The sequence below is a fragment of the Lissotriton helveticus genome, chromosome 7 (genome assembly GCF_964261635.1).
Source record: "Lissotriton helveticus chromosome 7, aLisHel1.1, whole genome shotgun sequence".
Lineage (NCBI taxonomy): Eukaryota > Metazoa > Chordata > Amphibia > Caudata > Salamandridae > Lissotriton > Lissotriton helveticus.
Genome location: NC_136068.1, coordinates 1,005,483,245 through 1,005,502,997, shown reverse-complemented (window position 1 = coordinate 1,005,502,997; position 19,753 = coordinate 1,005,483,245). Strand labels below are relative to the sequence as shown.

Below are 19,753 nucleotides of genomic sequence, written 5' to 3'. Positions count from 1 at the left end.
GGTGTTGGTGGGAGGGCGTCGGGGTCGACGTCAGTACTTAAGACCCGCTGCCTAGGAGTGATGTCTTCGATGTCGGAGTCATCGGCTTCGTAGGCGCCGACGAGGCCTTCTTCGACGCGCTCCTGTTCCGGTACATCGACGCCCTCCTGGAATATGTAGCCGGAAATGGATGTCGAGGAGCGATCCATGCTTCTTCGAGCTCGACGATCTCGAATAGTCTTCTTGGAGTGGAAGGTTACACACTTCATGAAGATCTGTATGTGGGAATTTTGACCCACATTGAGGACACTTTTTAAATGGGGTCCTTTCCATGAGCCAGATGTAATGGCCTAGGTAGGCCCGAAGGCCTTTGTCGACGACCAGAATTGAGGACTTCGAACTTGGAGAGTTGAGCGTCGACTAGGGATCGCGATTGAAACAATACTGGAGAAAGGGGTGAAGGATTACGCGTCGAAAGTTGAATCGGTAACTGCACCGAACTGGAGCGCAATAAACACATCAGAGTCCGATGGCGGAAAAAAGCAATCTGAAGATGGAGCCGATGCCCATGTGCACTATCATCCAAAGGAGGAGTCACCTATCTTGTGACTTCCAAAAAGAAAAACAAGTGCAAACATCCGGGCCCAACACCAGATGGCGATCTATGCATAGTGTGTGATCTGCAGCTCATATGCCTTCAAACACATATTTACAAAGTGCTACACACAACCAGAATCTCATTCACAGGAACACTAGCCCTGTAAATCTGCATGCCCTCGAACAGAAAGGTTTTCAAGCTTTACCGAAAAATTAGGAAGTTGACGATTTCATCCAGTCTAAGCAGGAACAAGTTTCATACAATACCCCATGAACAACAAAGAAGAAGACAAGTGAAACACATGAACTCCAAGGCTGTATTCGTAAAATTTTCTAAGCGAAGGGCAACCAAGATGGAAAACACAGTGCATCACACAGTCAATTTTAATGCCTTCCCCTCTTCCGTAGTAGCCACCAGGATAGCTTCAGCCTCCCCTAAATGTAAATACACTTTGTGAACCAAACTCACTCTATCTGCACAATTATGGACATAATAACAGTCTTTGCAGCGATTCTACATAAACGGAGTCATGAATGCAAAAATGCATTTATCACCATGGTCTTCTGGGAAAGTTTTAAGAGAACCGTAACACCTCTAAGGGACCGGAAAACATCTCGGAGCCTTTAGATGAGGAAAAAAGGCCCTCAGCACAGCAGCGATTTGAAGGTTCTGAGAGACAGAGTCAACCCAGACTCAAGGTTTCTTGCAATATATCCAGAAGCAGCACAAGCGCCAAAAGATGTAGGTCTGGTTTTGAAAGCGAAACACTGCACTTGGGCAGAAGATTCTCAGACCTCATGGTTTATCTGTGGGTAGTTGGAGCTCATCCACCATTATATTGCATCCACGTCTAAGGGAGCAATGTAGAGAAAGCTTTCTCTCCAGTTGAGGCTCAACTAAAATTGTGCCTCATCTGCATACATGTAAACGGGCAAGCCTATCCTAAGCAGCAGATGAGCCAGCAGAGTTTAATAGAAGATAAACAGAGAAAATGGAGGACACACCTGTGAAGGGCCCCTAGAGTCTTATTGGAGAGCAAAGTAAATTAGTCCAATTCCACCCTTGTAGTCTCCTATTAAAAGAGCTCCATCCATTTAAGTAGATTAAATATAAACAAATGTAAGCATTTGTTTACAGTAGGAAAACAAAAGACAGAAAGGAAAACTGAAGAACTTCAATCACTGTATCGGCCAACTATTACTGGTCCAAAGCATCCAAACTATGGCTGATGCATCGCCATAGTCAACACGGAAATGGCTGTTCACAATTGCTCAAAAAAACAACTGTTCCCATCGAGGTAAAACATTTGCCAAGCATTGGTAAATAGTGAGATTATTAGAAAACGAGAGTCACATGTAATCACAGTTCTCCAACATGGCTTTTTATACATAAGAGAGATCTCACAAATCCGGTATCAACTGTACACGCTACTGATGTTCAGCGCACGTTCGCAAAGCAAAGGCTGGCAGGCAAGGGATTAGAGCTCTTGCTTCAAAAAACATGGTTTAATAATTTCCTTTGATCAAAGGAACTAATGAACAGCTGTTGAAACATTATGGAGACTCGAACATCTCCGGAGCTGTCACTGCAATGCATTTATTTATAATCAGGAACCCAAAAGGAACTGTAACTTGGAATGAAAGTAGACACCTTAACATTAAGCACTGCTGAACTGCTATCTCACATATTCAGACTGATTGAATTTCAAAGAAACAGCAAGTTTACATACTGGCTTTCTGGAATAAGACTAACAGAACAAGTAGAAAATATATTCAAAGAAAATAATGAAAACTGAATACTAACAGGACCTGAATTAATAATTGAGGGTCTCCGTGTAAAAAAGTGGGGTCATAAAAACTAGCAAAGGACTTTTAAAGTCAGTAAGTCAATCCTGAAACTTCAGACGATTGTAAAGTTGTTAACATGTGGCCCAGCAACATAGTTGTTGTCATTATGTAGTGTAGAAGACAACAAATAACCTGCGGCTGCAGCATTCTGACATTGGTAAAAAGAGGAGACTATTGCATGGCTGTCAGTAGAGAAAAAGAGACTGTTTAATCACGGTGTTAACCAATGAAGAAAGTACAAACTCTTAGTTATAAAAAAAGAATCCTGCCTTTAACATGGACCGTACAGATCAAGAACGTTTGTTCAGTCCACCCAAATGACAGAATACAGAAAACACGTGATCGCCCATAGAAAAATTCATCCAGAAGGCTGGTTACTGTACTCCGAGAGTGATAGTGATGACTGACCCAGTCGAGCCTCTAGTGGAACATTTATTTCCCAGAACAAACTCTACTACTGTTATGTGCCAGGGTTAGGCCCATTTAGCGAAGCGGCTCATTTCTTGCATTGTCCTATTTTTCACAATAACATTTCTGCTTTGACCTTTTGTACATATGTGCGTGCACGCCAATGCTGGATTCATTCCTCGAAACAACTATGTTTACACATCTACCTTCACACGACATTATCACAATGCCTCGAACATCATGTGCGAGGCCCTTCTATTCACTATGTACAAATGTCGTTCTAGCTCCAGTCACGGGGCGTCATGGCTATCTACCTATCCATAACATTACTAATCTATACGCACATCGCAAGGCTGCTTTCTATTATAAATATAGAGCATCCCAAAAGATTAGCAGAGGAGGTACTTCAGCTGATACAGAGGGTCCCTGCATGCTGAGGCTTCACCATGCAGCGGTCTGACATCTGCTCAAGTGGGTGTCCAGTTTGTGACCAAGACAGGCTCCTACATTCTCTCCCACCAGGTAATAAGGTTGGACTGTCCCTTGGGGGGATTCTTGGCTACACACCTATACATACTCTAGGTACACTCAGAGTAAGGTTTGCATAGGAGGAGTACGCCTGATTAATGCCTTGTATCATATGCCTGCATATATATACTGTTGTAGCACCATGGTAGAACTGCATCTACTATTTACTCTTTTGGTGCTTGTAATAACTTTCATTTGCTTCTGTCTACTGATCATATCAGCACATATATTCCATATGAGAATAACATTGGTTCAATAAATATATTGAAAACGTCTCCCTGTATATTCTATATATTTCTCTGAGCACACGTAAGCACGAGTGACTGAGCGAAAGGTCTCTAATCGGTTTCCACGATCCTGGAGGGGTCAGGGTTGCCATGTTCAGTGGTTGCCAGAAACTATTCGCTCCCTGGTAAGTTTAGGGGAGGGCTTATAGTGGCACTGTGAGCTAGCTGGTTTCAAGTTCAACATATCCTACAGGGGTGCCCGCAATCAGTTTAGGCACCCAAAGTTTATGTTGTCCAACAAACGTGCAGATCCTACGGATTAGTTGGAACTACACAACACTATAATATAGCTATGCCTTAGTGTAAATAGTGCGGTTCCTGAAATGCATTCACCATGAGATCTGTAGAGCCTATGGAGTATGGTTAAGTGTTTTCAGAAATACAGTAGGGAACATTTCAACTTGGGGGAAGAATGGATGGATTTTTTTTTTCAACAGAGCTTTAGCCAGATTTCAGACACCATATGAACAGCCTAGTGTGCATCCACAGTCTACTTACCTATGGGGAAGGATTAAATGCTTCTATATATTCACAAAGGGGCTCAAGTGCCTATGGTGCATGGCTGTTACCTGAACAATTTAGAACATTGGGCTTTCTACAAAGGTTGGGTGTTAAATCGATATTGCAAAAAGAGAGCAAAGGTTAATGGCATGCCTTCAAAACGTTTAGTGCATTTTTGTGGAAAGGGAAGGCATCCACATAAGGAGATACATTTGATACAATGGATCGATCCGCAGTCAATGGTAAACTTGGAAAATCATTGGTATGTGAGATTAAGATCAGAGATACTCATTGCTGCCTTATGGGAAAAGGATGAATCCTACAAAGTTCTAATCATTATGCAACACATGATGCGATGGTGATTGCTTATTTGAGAAGGGCAGCTATGGGGAAATGCAAAAACCCTCATGGAACACCTTCTGCAGACACAAGGCGGTTTGGAAAAGGGAACTGTGCACCAGTGATTGATGTGCAACTAGGTACCCAGGGTTACTGAGACAGTCTAGGCCCCAGTCAGAAATAAATACTAGCATAAATGAACTATACCTTTGTCGCTGAAGTCATCCACCAGCACAATCTCTGCAATGAGCTCTGGTGGTGAGCGATTAAGAACGCTGTGCACAGTTCGCAGAAGAGAGGACCATCCTTCGTTGTGGAACGGAATTATCACACTTGTGTTCGGGAGCTTATCCAGGTACAGCTTTTTTTTGCAGCTACAAACAGAGCAACAGAGCAACATTTAAAACCTTTTCAAAACGTTTTGCTGAAATATAGATTTTTCCAATTTAAGAATAGTTTACCTTTCGATTATAGACTTTTCTATTCAAATGCTCCATTTCTAAGAGCAAACTGAAAATGACAAAACTGGAAAGGAAGGCTCCCAAAGCAATACATGTGTCTGTGGAACTGAAGCTTTCACACTGCAGACGTCTCCTCTTACAAACAACACCATAATGATAGTATCAACAAGGCATTTTAAATAATTTGACCAGCAAACCAAAAAACATATCTAAACGTTGTCTCAGAAAGAGCTGACATTCCAGGTTTGTGTCTGAACGACTGTTAATAGTTCAAATGGAAAATAATCGCTAAACTCCCCTTTTCTATGTATGTAATGTAAGGGTTATTTAGAAAGCAACATACTGCATACATCTGTACATATTAGGTTTATATATCACAGACAGAACATACACACAGCACATTCATTCTCTGAGCCAACACACTGGGATGTTATTGAGTTTTCTATTGAGAAAAAAGTTTGCATTCGCAACATCATCACTGAATACTGTTTAGATATAGCATGTCTCACTCAGGCATGGTTGCTCATAAGAGTGCAATTTTGTAAGAAGAACCTTATTCTAAGTAGAGTGCAAACTTTTTTTCAGCACTAGATGGGCAATGGGAGTGGGGGACCTGCATCCACAGATTTAATTACTGCCAAACTATCTTCTGAATAGCATCTTCAGATCCTTACATTTTAAATGCCATCTGTCACTCACCTTGATATTCTACTTCTACGTTTGATATGTGCATTGACAAATTTAACATGTCAAATGAAAAGACAGCAATCATTTTATTTTAATGGCTGACAAAACCATTTAGTTCAATCAACTCTTCCTCCAGTCTACCGTTATCTCCACTGAACTGTAACCCAGCTATTGAGGAGTATGCTAATTTGGTAGGATTTGCCTTACCCTTCAGAAGCAAGTCTTGTAGGTGGTCAAGGGCGACTGCCACCAACTTAAGACTACGCTGGAACACCAGCAAGTTTGCTTCTGAGCAGGACATGAAAATGTAGTCCGGGTGCTGTTATATGGGAACTTCCTCCTCTCCGAGTTCCTCCTCTCCAAAGCACACCTGGCATAGCTGCCAATGTTTCAGATTGCTATTTGTAACATTTTTATATTTTCAGTGTAATTAGTCGTGACATTTCAATGACTTCGAGTGACACTTTCTCGCAAGCAAAAACAAGCATTGAAGATGAGGGAAACAAATACAAGAAATTACACCCATTTGAGCAAGGAGAAACTAAGAAGATCTTCAAACTGCTGCAAAGCACCAGAAATTGAAGGACACTAGCCGGTGGCAGACTGCCTGACTCCAGTTCTCAGTAACAAAGCAGGCAGGCAATGCAGCTTCTCGGAAGATGATATAATTGATATGATAATTCCTGACTGTGCTCTAGACAAAAAAGCACATTTTATAGTATAGTAAGTGCAACTAGAAGATTATAACGTCACTAATGCATAATCAGTTACTAATGCAATACGGTTAAAAAAAACATACGGTTTCGCCTTTTGATCCCAAGTATGTAAATTTCACAGAGATGAGAGTCTTCTAGCTTTGTGATTTATTAGCTGCCCACTTACATGATAAATGTACTTGTTACAATCGCCTACCTCTCGGCTTCACAAAGAAAACATGAAAGCGGTGTGCTCCTGTTTACCTTCTGCGCGGAGCGCTAATGGACTGCCTCCCTCCTACAGCTTCTTTCGCAAGCAAAATCAAGCAGAGCAGTCCATGGAAAAAGAAACATGAGAAATTGCACCCATTTGAGCAAGGAGAAACTCTATGAAAGATCTTGAAACTGGTGCAAAGCAACTGATCTTTTCAGCACTGCTTTATGGTGAGTCAAAACTGCTACTAGACACTCACCAGCAGGAACATTAGTCATCAGTTAACTTTGATGTTTTTATTGTTGCGTGAAAACTGCTGGACCCACAAGTAACTCTCCAGAGGAGCTTTTACACCCACAAGTTATGTCTAAGCACAGCACCCCCTGTCCCAGCTCAGCCGCAGGTGCGCTCGAACTACAGGTCACAAAAGGATCTCTATTGGCAAAAGTAATAACCCACTGAGCTATCTAAATAAAATACAATTTGGTGATATCAAGGTACACACTCTCTGGTGCAGGCATGTTAACCCTCTACCCTACTATATGGTTAGACAACTCAAAACTTCCCCTGACAGCCGGAAGCCAGGGGACAAAGTGTATTTAAAAAATAAGTCAACCCTAACTCAAATTAACTCTAAATGTCCGCCCGGGTGGATGTGCCACTACCTGAAGTCCAGCCCCACCGCCAGTGGGCCAGATGAGCTGCCTAAGTAATGATCAACACACTAACTCGTGAACTTGACAGCTGCCGGGGCAGACAGCACAGGGCATTGACAGGGACGCAAGAGACTGTGGTGCGCACACAGCCGGGCGGCAGAGTGAGCCAATGAGCGCTGTATCATCAGGCAGCTGATTGACCGTGCGCTAAGCGCTATTTATAATATGAAGCACATTTTTGAGACCACGACACTGAAATCTAAATTAAACTTGCGAATGAGCTGCAGCAATTCGGTTTACGTCCGGACTGCCCGTCTCAGAGTCCTTATTGCTGCTACAAACAACTCCCTCGGCAAATGCGCCACCCCACCCGGGGCATTCAGGCTCAGCAGCAGCAGTGCGCTGGGCTTCAGCGGTTGCCACGGTCCGTGGGGTTGGGTCCGGCGGTCACACTGGGAATCTTGAATTTAAATTACCACAAGGCAGTGCGAGCAGTGCCATTGACTCTGCCGCAGCAGTCCCATAAGCTTACTTTCAAAACTGCAGCCACCTGCTCACGCCACCATAGGCTGCAGCAGGAAGTTGCAACGTCGGAGGCCTTGCGCCTAACACTGCGTCGCTCACAACCTGACTTGGGTCGGCTGATGTCTCAGTAGTAGCCATTGGGCACTGCCTCTCCTGACATTACTATGCCAGCCGCACTGCAGGAATACCGACCTTCCTACTGATACACTGTAGCCAGTTAGCAGCTCAGCCAACCCCTAAGCCTGCGGGGAGCAGTGGGCTCATCATAGCGTGCTGCCACTCCAACGTATAGTTGCAGTCAACATAGCAACGCTATGGCTTAACAATCGGGGCTCGCGCTATGACTATTATGCAAGACTTTGCGTTGAAGAACAGTGATGCTGACCACCACACTGAAATGCAGAAAGCAGTGTTCCACCTAACTGCCCACTTTGGGACCGGTCACAAAAAATGCAATCACAGTTCTCTTATTCTTCACACCCTACAACGTCATCCAATTGAAACAAGTGCCCAATTTAAGATTAAATGCATCTCCTGCTAAACCCTCAATACCACACCAGTGGTCGAAGTGGGAAATAAAAAGTAGGGGAACTGTTGGTGGAGAATCAGGGGGCGGGAATAACCAAAGATTGAATCAGTGGGCGGAGTCAGGGGTGTGGCTAGAAATAGCAAAACATACCAATTTTTAGTACGTTTAGCATTTCACTGACCAGTTACAGCTTATAACGTTATTTAATTAAAACAATGGATAAACATGTTTATTTGAGCTTTAATTCAGGAAAAAGCAAACACTTATAGGGAATACAGGTTTATGTTAAGCGTGTGAAATATAAGGAGGAACAACATGTTACCTTAACCCTTTCGTTGCTGCCGTCGGCCAACGGCCGTCGCGAGCACTACCTTTGTAGTGCTGCGCACGTCCGTTGGCCGACGCGGCCCCGCCCACTCATCAGAACGCCCGCACCGCGGCGGAATTGCTGCCGCGGTTAAGGTGTTAATGCTTTTACTCTCATTGTTCAGAAATCCATGATTATTTTTGTGTCAAACATTGAGGTCATGAATACAGGGCTCCTCATGTACACATGTGTTAAGCAGGGCTCAGAAGAGAAATGGACTCTTCAGGAGAATCTAGACTCACGGAAACCCACAAAGGCTCCTTCATATTCATGTCAGCCAGCTAGCTGCTCAATCATAATACAGCAAAAAGAACAACTGGTGGACAGAATGCAGAACAATATTATACATTCACCCCAGTACAGAGATCTGGGCTTAAATCCATCGTTTTTTGCTCACCATGCCATTCCAGTTTGGACCCAGCCATGTGCAAATCAGTCTTGATCCTGCGTCCAATGTGAACAGTCCAGCCCGAACTGCCAGGCCATATGTATTCAAATGTCCTTTCATTCGGGAAGTGAACACAAAGCAGTACCCACTGAACTATGCACATAAAATATTGCTCTTTGATATGCATGGTACATGTTCTTTGCAGCAGGCATATTCCCTTCTGCGCTACCTTAGATGAGTAAAACAGCCACTAGACAAAACATGCTCCCATCTCTCTCCAGCAGGTACATTGATCACCAAAGTTATCTTGGCACTTGTATTGTTGACCGAAACCTGCTGAATATACAAAGTATTAAAACTCCTGCACTTGTACAAAACCGGTCCCCCCAAACTAAACTGGCCCCCTACCCTTCCACTCTCCCTGGGAAACGCCTGCTCCTACCCTTTCACTGCTCCTGCCCAGTCAGTACTCCTGCTCATGCTCGATCAACACTCCTGCTTCGTCAATTCCCCTGCCCCCTCCCTACTCCTGCCCCGTCACTTCTCCTGGCCCGTCACTTCTCCTGCCCCGTCACCTCTACTTACCTGTCACCTCTCCTGTCCTATCACTGCTCCTGACACGTCACCTCTCCTGCCCCGCCACTTCTCCTATCCGTTACTTTTCCTGCCTGTCACTTCTCCTGCCCGTTACTTCTCCTGCCCAGTCACCTCTCCTACCCAATTACCTCTCCTTTCCTGTCGCCTCTTCTGTCCTGTCACTGCTCCTGCCCAGTTCACTCTGTGTACAACATTGACAAATTACACAAGGTGGCAAATTCCCCACAGTACTCTGTTTGGGGAAAGCTTCTCTGTAATCACTAACTCCAATCTCACTGGCACATGACATGCTAAAGGCAGACGGCGGGCGCATTGTCATTCGAAAGGGGGTAATCAGCCTCAATCGGAAACTAAAGCATTTTCAATCGGAAACTAAAGCATTTTCAATATTATATACAACAAAGCCATAGTTGTATGAATGTAGTATATTTATCTTTTCCAACCAACAACCTTTGACAAAGCCAATAGTCCTGGCTTGTTGTAGGTGTAATGTTACTTGTTGTATTATATACGTGGAGGCAATAACAGAAGCACAAAATACAAGTCGGGCAGCACATTACGCTGGGCACATATTTTTAGCATCAATGTTTTAAGCCACATCCTTAATTATATCAGCCACGTCCCTTTGAGAGCCCTCCAGTTTTTTCATCCCACTGAAAGCCCTGCCCCAATTGAGCTGTGAGTGATGGAAGGTCATGAAAAGTTGGTTGTATGGGTGTCAAGAGGGATCATATTGTCAGAGCCAATCTGTCACTCGGAGTTGAGCGAGCGCCAGCTTGATCTGCGCTAACCGACTGCCAGCTTACTGGAAGCCAACCACGTACTCTGTGCAGTGGTAGTCGACGTCTTCTGTTTGCTCCTCTGCATAGCAAACATGGAAGCCAGAAGCATCTAACAAATTCATTTAATTAAGCCACATTCTTTGCCCTCCTGACACAACATCTGACAAACCAGCTCTGCCTCTGATCTGCAATGGAAACCTCAAACCTGTTTGCACCAGGAGTGTCACACAACAATGACATAAGACCTGTGACTAAGGAATTCAAAGTCTAAGGGAAGGTTGATCCGTTCTCCGCACTGCAATAGGTGGTGCGAAGATGAGAGCCCAGACTGACCACCATTTATGATGAACTAGTTCAACTGCTGCTGCTATTGTGGTCCTCCATGTGAGCACTGTGGTGTGTGGGCCAGCATCCAATATGCCACATTAGTTGCATGAACACATCGACACAGGAACAGAGCTATTTCTGCAGTTTGTTGTGGTTCAACCAGGACTTTCAGTGGGCCTGGCCTTGCCGGTTTTCAGCATCTGGCAGTTCTAAAAGGCAGATGCCGAAACGGGTCTCTATCGGGCACTCCATTTTTGGCCTCACCCTCGGGGTGACAAAAAATCTTACCTCTGCAGTAATACCATCCATCACTGCCTTTGAGGTAACTTCAAAGAGACTCGTTCTAATTCTTTTACAGTCTAATCATTTCAGAATGGAAGTATTTTCAATATTATATGCAACAAGCCCATAGATTTTACTTATGTATCCTATGTAACTAACAGCCATTGACAAAGCCAATAGCCCTAGCTTGTTGTAGGTAACCTTTTTGTATTCTATATCTGGATTCAATCACAGAAGCACCAAATAACACTCAGGTGGCACACTATGCTAAGCACAGATTTTTAGCTTATCACCTTTGAGCCACACCCTTAACTGCATGGGCCAAACCCCTTTGAGAGACCCTCCCAGTTTTTTCACCCCACTTAAAGCCCTGAGTTCAACACAAGCATAACATCAAACATAGGATGCATGGAGAAAGCCACGGAACAGCATTTACTGTGTTGACAGTGCATTATTAGTCATTTTTTTGAGGGGAACCTAACTGGGGCGCAAAGGAGCAAGGTACATCATTGGGATGTTGGGAGACAATACAAGATCGTTAACAAAAATTATGGATTTGGATCACGGATTTACACAATTACATTTTACTCACAGGAACAGTACGTGATTTGCCCAGAATCCTACGGGTTTTGGTCAAGTGTGGACCTGGGATTCAAACCCAGTTCACCAAGTTGGCAGGTTGGCCACCAGAGCATTAAATGACCAAAGCCAGTAACTAGCAGGCAACATGCCACATCACAGAGAAAGTAGGATTGGTAAAGTAGAGGCAAAGGGAGAAGACGTGAGAGAGCCCACGAGAGAAAGAGAGAGAGAGAGAGAGAGAGAGAGACTTTTCACCGGACATAAAAGAAAAAATTACTATGCTCTTCAGGCCAGGTTATCACTTAATGCAATCTCGCCGAAGACAGGCAGTTTCTAAGCACAACCTATGCTCAGCCTAAAGCCATTCGAGCCACCCAGAGGTCGAACACCTCACAGGATCTTTAAAAAAAAGCGTCACAACGAGAGATTCCCCAGCACACAGGCTCTTTACGAGGAGATGAAAACAAGTTACTTACCTGTAACTACGGTTATCCAGTATTGGTATCTTTCATAGATTCACATGCCTGAATCATTCCCCGTCGACGAGGCGGGAGTCCCACGGTAAATAAAAAAGCAGTGCAAAAGCACTTTGTAGTAGTAGTAGGCCCTAGGAATAGGCCTGAGGCCTAAATTATAGTAGCCTATCTACCTCATTATGTAAAAAAGACCAAAGTCTTTGCTCCAACCAATCAGCTCACAGCACCCTCCAGAACCCTCTCTGCAGAGCCAGCTCTCCTCAGATTTTCGTAGCACAAGTGGGAACAAGTATCCCAATCATAGAGAACTGACTCTCCGGGGAGGAGGGTGGGTGCATGTGAATCTATGAAAGATACCAATACTGGATAACCGTAGTTACAGGTAAGTAACTTGTTTTCTTATCCAGTATTGGGGTATCTTTCATAGATTCACATGCCTGAATCAGAATAGCAAGCAGTAAACCTGGCAGTCGGTTGCGGATGGTGGGAGACTTATTGTAGTGCACCCCCATGAATGTACTGTTAACAACCAACAATCGGCTAGAGATTGACCTATTAACAAGTCATCTTCCGAACCAACATAGAAATCATGCAATTTCCTACAGTAGAAGAACCTTAGTATCATAGAAACTCAGTATATGATAACACATGTCTGTATATTATAAACAACAACTTGAATTATATATACTTAAGAAAGAAGCCAATGTTAGAACCTGAATGTATTCCTATGGAAACATGTGGCGTAAAAACGGTTTGGCCCACTGCCGCATCATTCTGATTTGCTGATTGTAGGCAGTAATGTTTTGTAAACGTGTGGACATTCTTCCATGTCGCAGCACGGCAAATGTTTTCAAGCGTCACCCCTGCAAACAAAGCTGCAGATGCTGCCACAGCTCTTGCGGAATGAGATCGAACAGACCTTGTCAAAGGTCGGTTAGCCTTGATTGTGACAGAACTGGATGGCAGAGGCTATCCATCTAGAAAACGTAGCTTTAGTGACCGCTATACCCAATGTAATCTGGCCATAAGTCACAAACAGATGATCTGATTTTCTAAAAGTCTTGGTTCTCTGGTGTAGAAGTTTAAGCATCTTTTGATGTCTAAAGAATGCAATGTTCTGTCCGCTGGGGTTGAAGGATTTGGAAAGAAAACATGCATGTCCTTAATCTTACCGGTTCGTTAGAGTGAAATTGTGTCGGTACCCTAGAAATGAACCCAGGATCCGACCAAAGGGTGACATAGTTCCGAGAAAAATGTAAAAGTGAGGTGTTCCTTATAGTGAAAGCTTAGATTTCACGAACCCTATTTGCCAAAGTAAGAGCCAGTAAATGGGCAACCTTCCAGGTGAGGAATCTGAGAGCTGGTCTATGGATCAGCTCAAATGTACACTGCATTAACCGCACTAGCAATGCAGAGTGCTCACTCTGGGAGGGTGCTCGCACTGGAGAGAAAGGCTCGGAAAAGCCCTTTCATAAACTGTCTGACAAGCGCCGAAGAGCAGACAAAAGAACATTTTTTAACATTTCCTAATTCTGGAAAGAGCAGCAAGACGCATTTTGTTTGTTGAAGAAAAACTAAGCCCAGACTTGGCTAGAAGAGCAGATAATGGAGAACTTGTTCTGCAGTAACCGTAATTGAGTGAACTGCTATCACCTCACACTAACCGCAAAATCGCTTCCATTTGAGGCGATAAGCCTTGATTGTGCCTCGGGCACGAGAATTGGTCAAAATTTCACAACAGTTCTTTGAAACGTTGATGCCCTTGAACTCTAACAAATGATAAGCTGTGCGTGCAATAGTAATGACTGTGGATCCGGACGAACCACTTGATCTCCGTCCCCTGACAATATCGTAGGCCCAAGCCGCAGCCGAATGGGCTTGTCTATAAACAATAGCAGAAGTTCTGAGAACCAATATTGGCCAACGGGGTGCAATCTGAATCAGATGGTAACCTTGCAGCTTCATCTTGCAGAACACCTTCGGAACCAATGGTATTGGGGGAAAACTCATTCGCACAAAACCCTGACCCTTGCATGGACAGGGCATTCCCTCTTGATTCCTGATAAGGAAACCTGCTGGCATAATATCGGCCGTCCTTGTTCTCTCTGAATGCAAATGGATCCCGTGCCAGATGAACCCAAACTTGGAAAAAAAACTGGGATTCACCTGTCCCTTTTCCGGCGTCCACTCGTGACAGTCCGACTGAGACATGGTCAGAGCATTGTGGAGAGCCCTGACGTGTTCGGCTCTCAAGACATCTTGTGCAATGCAACTCCTTCACACAATTCCTGAATCTCTTGCGAGAGTATAGCAGATTTAGTTTCTCCTTGTGTATTGATATAAGACATGCGGATGGTGTTTGCGGTCTGTACTGGCACAGACAAACCCTCAATCCTCAAGCGAAATGCTTGGGAGGACAGAACAGCGTTGTGGAGCTCAAGCCTGTTGATCTGCTGTTGTCGTTGTCTTTGAGACTATGTTCCTTGAATTCTGCAAATCCTGCCGATGACCTCCCCATCCTTCCATGGAGGCATCAAGCGTTAAAAAAAAAAAAACCCTGGAATGGTTTGCAGGAACGTGCGACCCTGGGCAATATTTCCTGTCTGCGACCAGCAATGTACAGGATTGATCATGCACGGCGTAACCTTGATGGTATCGTCGAACGAACCCATTGGTTATTGATCTTGAAACTGTAGTTCTATCTGAAAAGGTGTCATTTTGAGCCATGCTAATTGTACGAGATGTATCACTGAAGAGCACATCTTCAGGAACGAAACAAACATTTGAACTGAAACTGACCGTATGAAGTTAACCTTGCCCATTTTTGAAAACACAACAGGTGGGCGTGTGACAAGAATGCTTTGTTGCGGATTGTGTCTAAACCTGCTCCGAGAAAATACATTTACTTGGAGAGGGCCTAACTGCAATATGCTGTCATTGAGAATCAGCCACAGAGAAAAAATGAGATGGGTACATCTACTGTGGCAATCCTGATTTCGTGTTCAGAAGGACCTTTAAGCAGCCAATCGTCTCGACAGGGGAACACCTGCATTCCTCAAGATCTCAATGTTGCTGCCACTAGTACCAAGTACTTCGTGAAAGGCTCTTGGTGACGATCTCAGCCCAAACGGGAGCACTACGCACCTATAATGGGCGTCAGCCGTGTGAAAGTGAAAATATTCGTGCTGTTTGGGGTGGACAAGTATGTGGAAATTCGCACCCTCTCCATCCAGAGAAGCCATAAAATATCTTTTGGTGAAATAACATAATTGTTGTGAAAACGAGGAGGGGGGGGGGGCCCTGGGCGTAGTAGTATATGGCTGATTGATGAATTCCATGGAATGGCCATTGGTTACTAGGTTTAGAACACATTGGTCCGACATAGTTCCTTGTTGCTTGGAAAACAAAAACCTGAAACCTTCGGGACCACGCGAGAAAAGGATAAATTGATTGGAACCTTGTGGTGATCATGGCCTCCTGTTAGTGTCTGTTTGGATACTAAAATCTCGTTCGTGACAGGAGAAAGTAGACAGACTATCTACGGAAAGATGCCTGGCTGCAAGGCTGTACTGAGATTGATACTGTTCATCCGTTTGGTTTTGGTATCTTCCTCTTGATGAAAACCCCATTATTACGCTTCTCTGAAAGATCCGCGCCCCTATTAAAGGGTGCTTAATGATCGTGCATTATCAGTGCCCGGTTTTATAACTAAGGGGGCATCATTCAAATGTTTCGCAAACCGACAACTCTTCATCATAGGCCATGCCTAGAAACTTCTCTCAGGGCTGAAGGTAGCGGCTTTAAGCCATTCCTGGCATGCACCTTCCAACAGAATCTTTCCTGCATCCCGCTTTCGGTCCTCAGGAATGAGGTCATTGAAATTCGCTATGTCCAACCACATTGGACGATCATAGAAACCGATCAAGGATAAAAGATTGTCAGCTCTACTAGAGGCCATTGCCAAAGTAGAGAAATTATTGTTATTTATTTATTTTTTCTTTTAATAAGGTTCAGACGACATTCTTCTTTGTAAGGCGGTGTGGAGATAGGTATTGCAGGATTTTAGATTGCTAATGAGCAGTCTGTGAAGTTACAGAATCTGGTAACGGGGCCTATCAGATTGGATGGGCTGCTAGTAGGAACACATTATTTCTATTCTATGCGCAGAAAAACTGCTGGAATAGACTTAGTCTATTATATGTACCACTCTCGTGATGCATACCTCCTCGAAACAATGAAGGACATATTCTGTTTGCCTGTAGTTGGCAGTAAAAATCTAGCTGTTGCCCACTACGTTAAAAAATATATACGATGCTCTTACCGCTGAAGCCATCTCAGCCAATCTCATGATAGATTTTGTCGTAGACATGGTCATGTAAGCGGGGTAATTGCAGACTAGCACGACGTCATAGATGACCGTCATGAGCAACCCTTCCAAACGAGGCTGTCAGACGACAGCTATATACAATGCCATTGAAGATGAGGCATTCATAAGTGAGGGCATCCGTAGATGAGGGTAACAAATGGGGCCATTTGCCCTTCGTAGATGAGGCCATCGGTAGATGCGGTCATTGGTAGATGAGATCATCAGGAGATGAGGCCATTGGTAGATAAAACCATTGATAGACAGAGCCATTGATAGACTAGGTCATTGGTAGACGAGACCATTGTAAAACAAGGCCATTGGCATAAAAGGCCATTATACGAGCAAGCCCTTTACAGAGGAAGCCATTGATAGACGAGGCCATTGGTGGTAAACGTGGCCATTGGCAAACGTGGCCATTGTTAGTGAATGATGCTGTCATAGAAGACAGTCATAGCAATGCCATCATAGATGAGGTTAAAATAGGCGATATCCTCCGTAGATGAGGCACTCATAGATGAGGCAATTGAATGATGGTCAGCCATAGATGATACCATGCATAGATGGAGCCATGTGTAGTATAGACCATGCACAAATGAAGCCATATGTATATGAAGCTATCTTGATAAAGCTGTCATAGACGTCGTAGCTAGGCATTGCCATTGTAGATGACACTATGAAAAAACAGCAGTCAGATATGAGGCCGTCATCAATGTGCGGCCGTTGTCGACGACCGTCGTAGACGAGGCCCGCCGTAGACTAGGGCCGTCGTCGACGACCGTCGTAGACGAGGCCCGTCGTCGACGACCCTCGTAGACGAGGCCCGTCGTAGACGAGGCCCGTCGTCGACGACCGTCGTAGACGAGGCCCGTCGTCGACGACCCTCGTAGACGAGGCCCGTCGTAGACGAGGCCCGTCGTCGACGACCGTCATAGACGAGACCCGTCGTCGACGACCGTCATAGACGAGGCCCGTCGTCGACGACCGTCATAGACGAGGCCCGTCGTCGACGACCGTCATAGACGAGGCCCGTCGTCGACGACCGCCGTAGACGAGGCCCGTCGTCGACGACCGTCGTAGACGAGGCCCGTCGTCGACGACCGTCGTAGACGAAGCCGTCGTCGACGACCGTCGTAGACGAGGCTGTCGTCGACGACCACCGTAGATGAGGCGGTCGTCAACAACCCTCGTAGAAGAGGCCATCGTCGACGACCATTGAGGAAGAGGCCATCGTCGACGATCATCGTAGATGAGGATCATTTTGGTGAGGCAGAAATATTAGACATGGAGATATTTGGTATATACTCCTAATGTCCGGTCAAGAGGGCTTCCCTGATGTAGTGCAGGGATGAAAAAAGGGAGTTGTATCCTCTGTGAGAAGTGCCTATAAAGACTCAAGGGGAATCTTATGGCTTTTATGCGCGCTCTCAGTAGCGCGACTTCTCCCTTCGACCTGACCTCATCCTCCTCAGAAGTGGCAGGTTTGTATGCGCGCCCTCAGTAGGCTCCTGGCGCGACTTCTCCCTTCTACCTCTCCTCATCCTCCTCAGAAGTGGCCGGTAAAAGTCTCTGACCCAAAGCGGCCTCATCTCTCAGAACGTGAGAGTTACTGAGGAAAAGGTTAGACATAAATTATAGTCTATTACCTTATTTACTGCCATTCTGCCATATTACCGCCTTAATTGGGTCAGAGAAATGAAGTACGAGCTTGTAATCCAAAAAGAAATAAAACTGAAGAAAAAACTGAGCAGAGCTCAGGGAGACTCCCTTCACCCACGACGTGCGGTGAAAATCTGAGGAGAGCTGGCTCTGCAGAGAGGGTTCTGGAGGGTGCTGTGAGCTGATTGGTTGGAGCAAAGACTTTGGTCTTTTTTACATAATGAGGTAGATAGGCTACTATAATATAGGCCTCAGGCCTATTCCTAGGGCCTACTACTACTACAAAGTGCTTTTGCACTGCTTTTTTATTTACCGTGGGACTCCCGCCTCGTCGACGGGGAATGATTCAGGCATGTGAATCTATGAAAGATACCCCAATACTGGATAAACAAAGTTATACTGATCTGAAGGCATTTTTTTCAGGCCTTCTCACATAACATGACACAATCTTTGTATTGAATTGTATTTAAATAGTGCTAACTACCCCTAACGAGGCGTCGAAGCGCTCCAATCTCACTGGCACATGACATGCTAAAGACAGACGGGCGCATTGTCATTCCAGAGGGGGTAATCAGCCTCAATCGGAATGACAATGGGCCTGCCCTCCGCCTGTGAGAGCTCAGGGAGGGGCTGCCGCTGCCTCTGGAGTTTAACAGAGAAGTGCGAGCAGCCCCTGAAAGCTGAAAGAAAAAAGTTATCTTTTTTTATTAAGTAGAACCATTTTTGGCGTCCTGGGATGCTTTTTGGAATGTAAGAAGTAGGGGAACGGACTGGAATAATTTCTAGAAGTAGGGGCACGCCGTGCCCTTCCGTCCCCGCCCACTTCTACCACTGTACCACACCCACTAACTTGGCTGGAAAATTAAAAATCTCTGTAACTTACCAGGGTCAAAAAATGCTGGAGCCTCCTACATCAGGAAAGAACGCTTTATTAAACAAGCTTTCGCTGGCAGTGCAGCAAGGACTTGGAATTCCACCGCACACGCTCTTTGCACAATCTGGAAAGTCGTTTCACGTTTAAATTGGATTTCAAAATCATCCTATTTCGGAGGCACTTTTGATAAAGCTATGATCACTTCTACACAACCCCTTTTCTGACTTATCCAATTGATTTAGATGCCAGCGTGTTCTCCCCTGATTCGAATTGCTGGGGCAGAGCATTCCCTTTGCTGCTCATCTATCATTTGAATGATGATTGTTATCCATATAGCGCTCGGAGGCCCTTTGGCCACTTTTGGGCTATGTAAAACCAAATGATTTAACAATACAGAAAACAATGAGAAAAAAGTAATTCACGTCAAACACTCCCTTAACATTTATCTTTATATATATACTAGTGATCGCACTTTGGCACATGATAAAGGATAATCCAGGAAAAGTGGCCATTGTCATCAGGCTGTCAAGTTGTCTGGTCCATATGTTAAGAATAAGCGTAGCAGTCGGAGTGATCGTCTGTAAGTAAATGTTTATTGTGTTTTCTATATTTATCTTTATGAAGCATATAGTGTTATCACAGTTCCTGGGGTCAGCTCACTCCAGAGAGCATGATCCCACTGATTATTTTTGAGGGGCGATTGCTCGTTGGAAGAGTGCTCCTTGTTAAGATGATGTCTCTACATCCTTACGGACTGGCTCTTCTGCAGTACATTTGCAGAACAAGAGGCCTTGAGGCAACA

General features: G+C 44.7%; 1 protein-coding gene across 3 annotated transcripts in view; it reads right to left on the bottom strand.

The window, feature by feature from the left end:
* GALNT10 (polypeptide N-acetylgalactosaminyltransferase 10) overlaps window positions 1–19,753 on the bottom strand; it is a 688,264-nt gene that overhangs the window by 380,971 nt on the left and 287,540 nt on the right. For all 3 annotated transcript variants that reach the window (XM_078653659.1, XM_078653658.1, XM_078653660.1), the window contains one exon: window positions 4,695–4,861. In XM_078653659.1, the coding sequence (XP_078509785.1) occupies window positions 4,695–4,861 (167 nt within the window). The remainder of the gene's footprint in view (window positions 1–4,694; window positions 4,862–19,753) is intronic.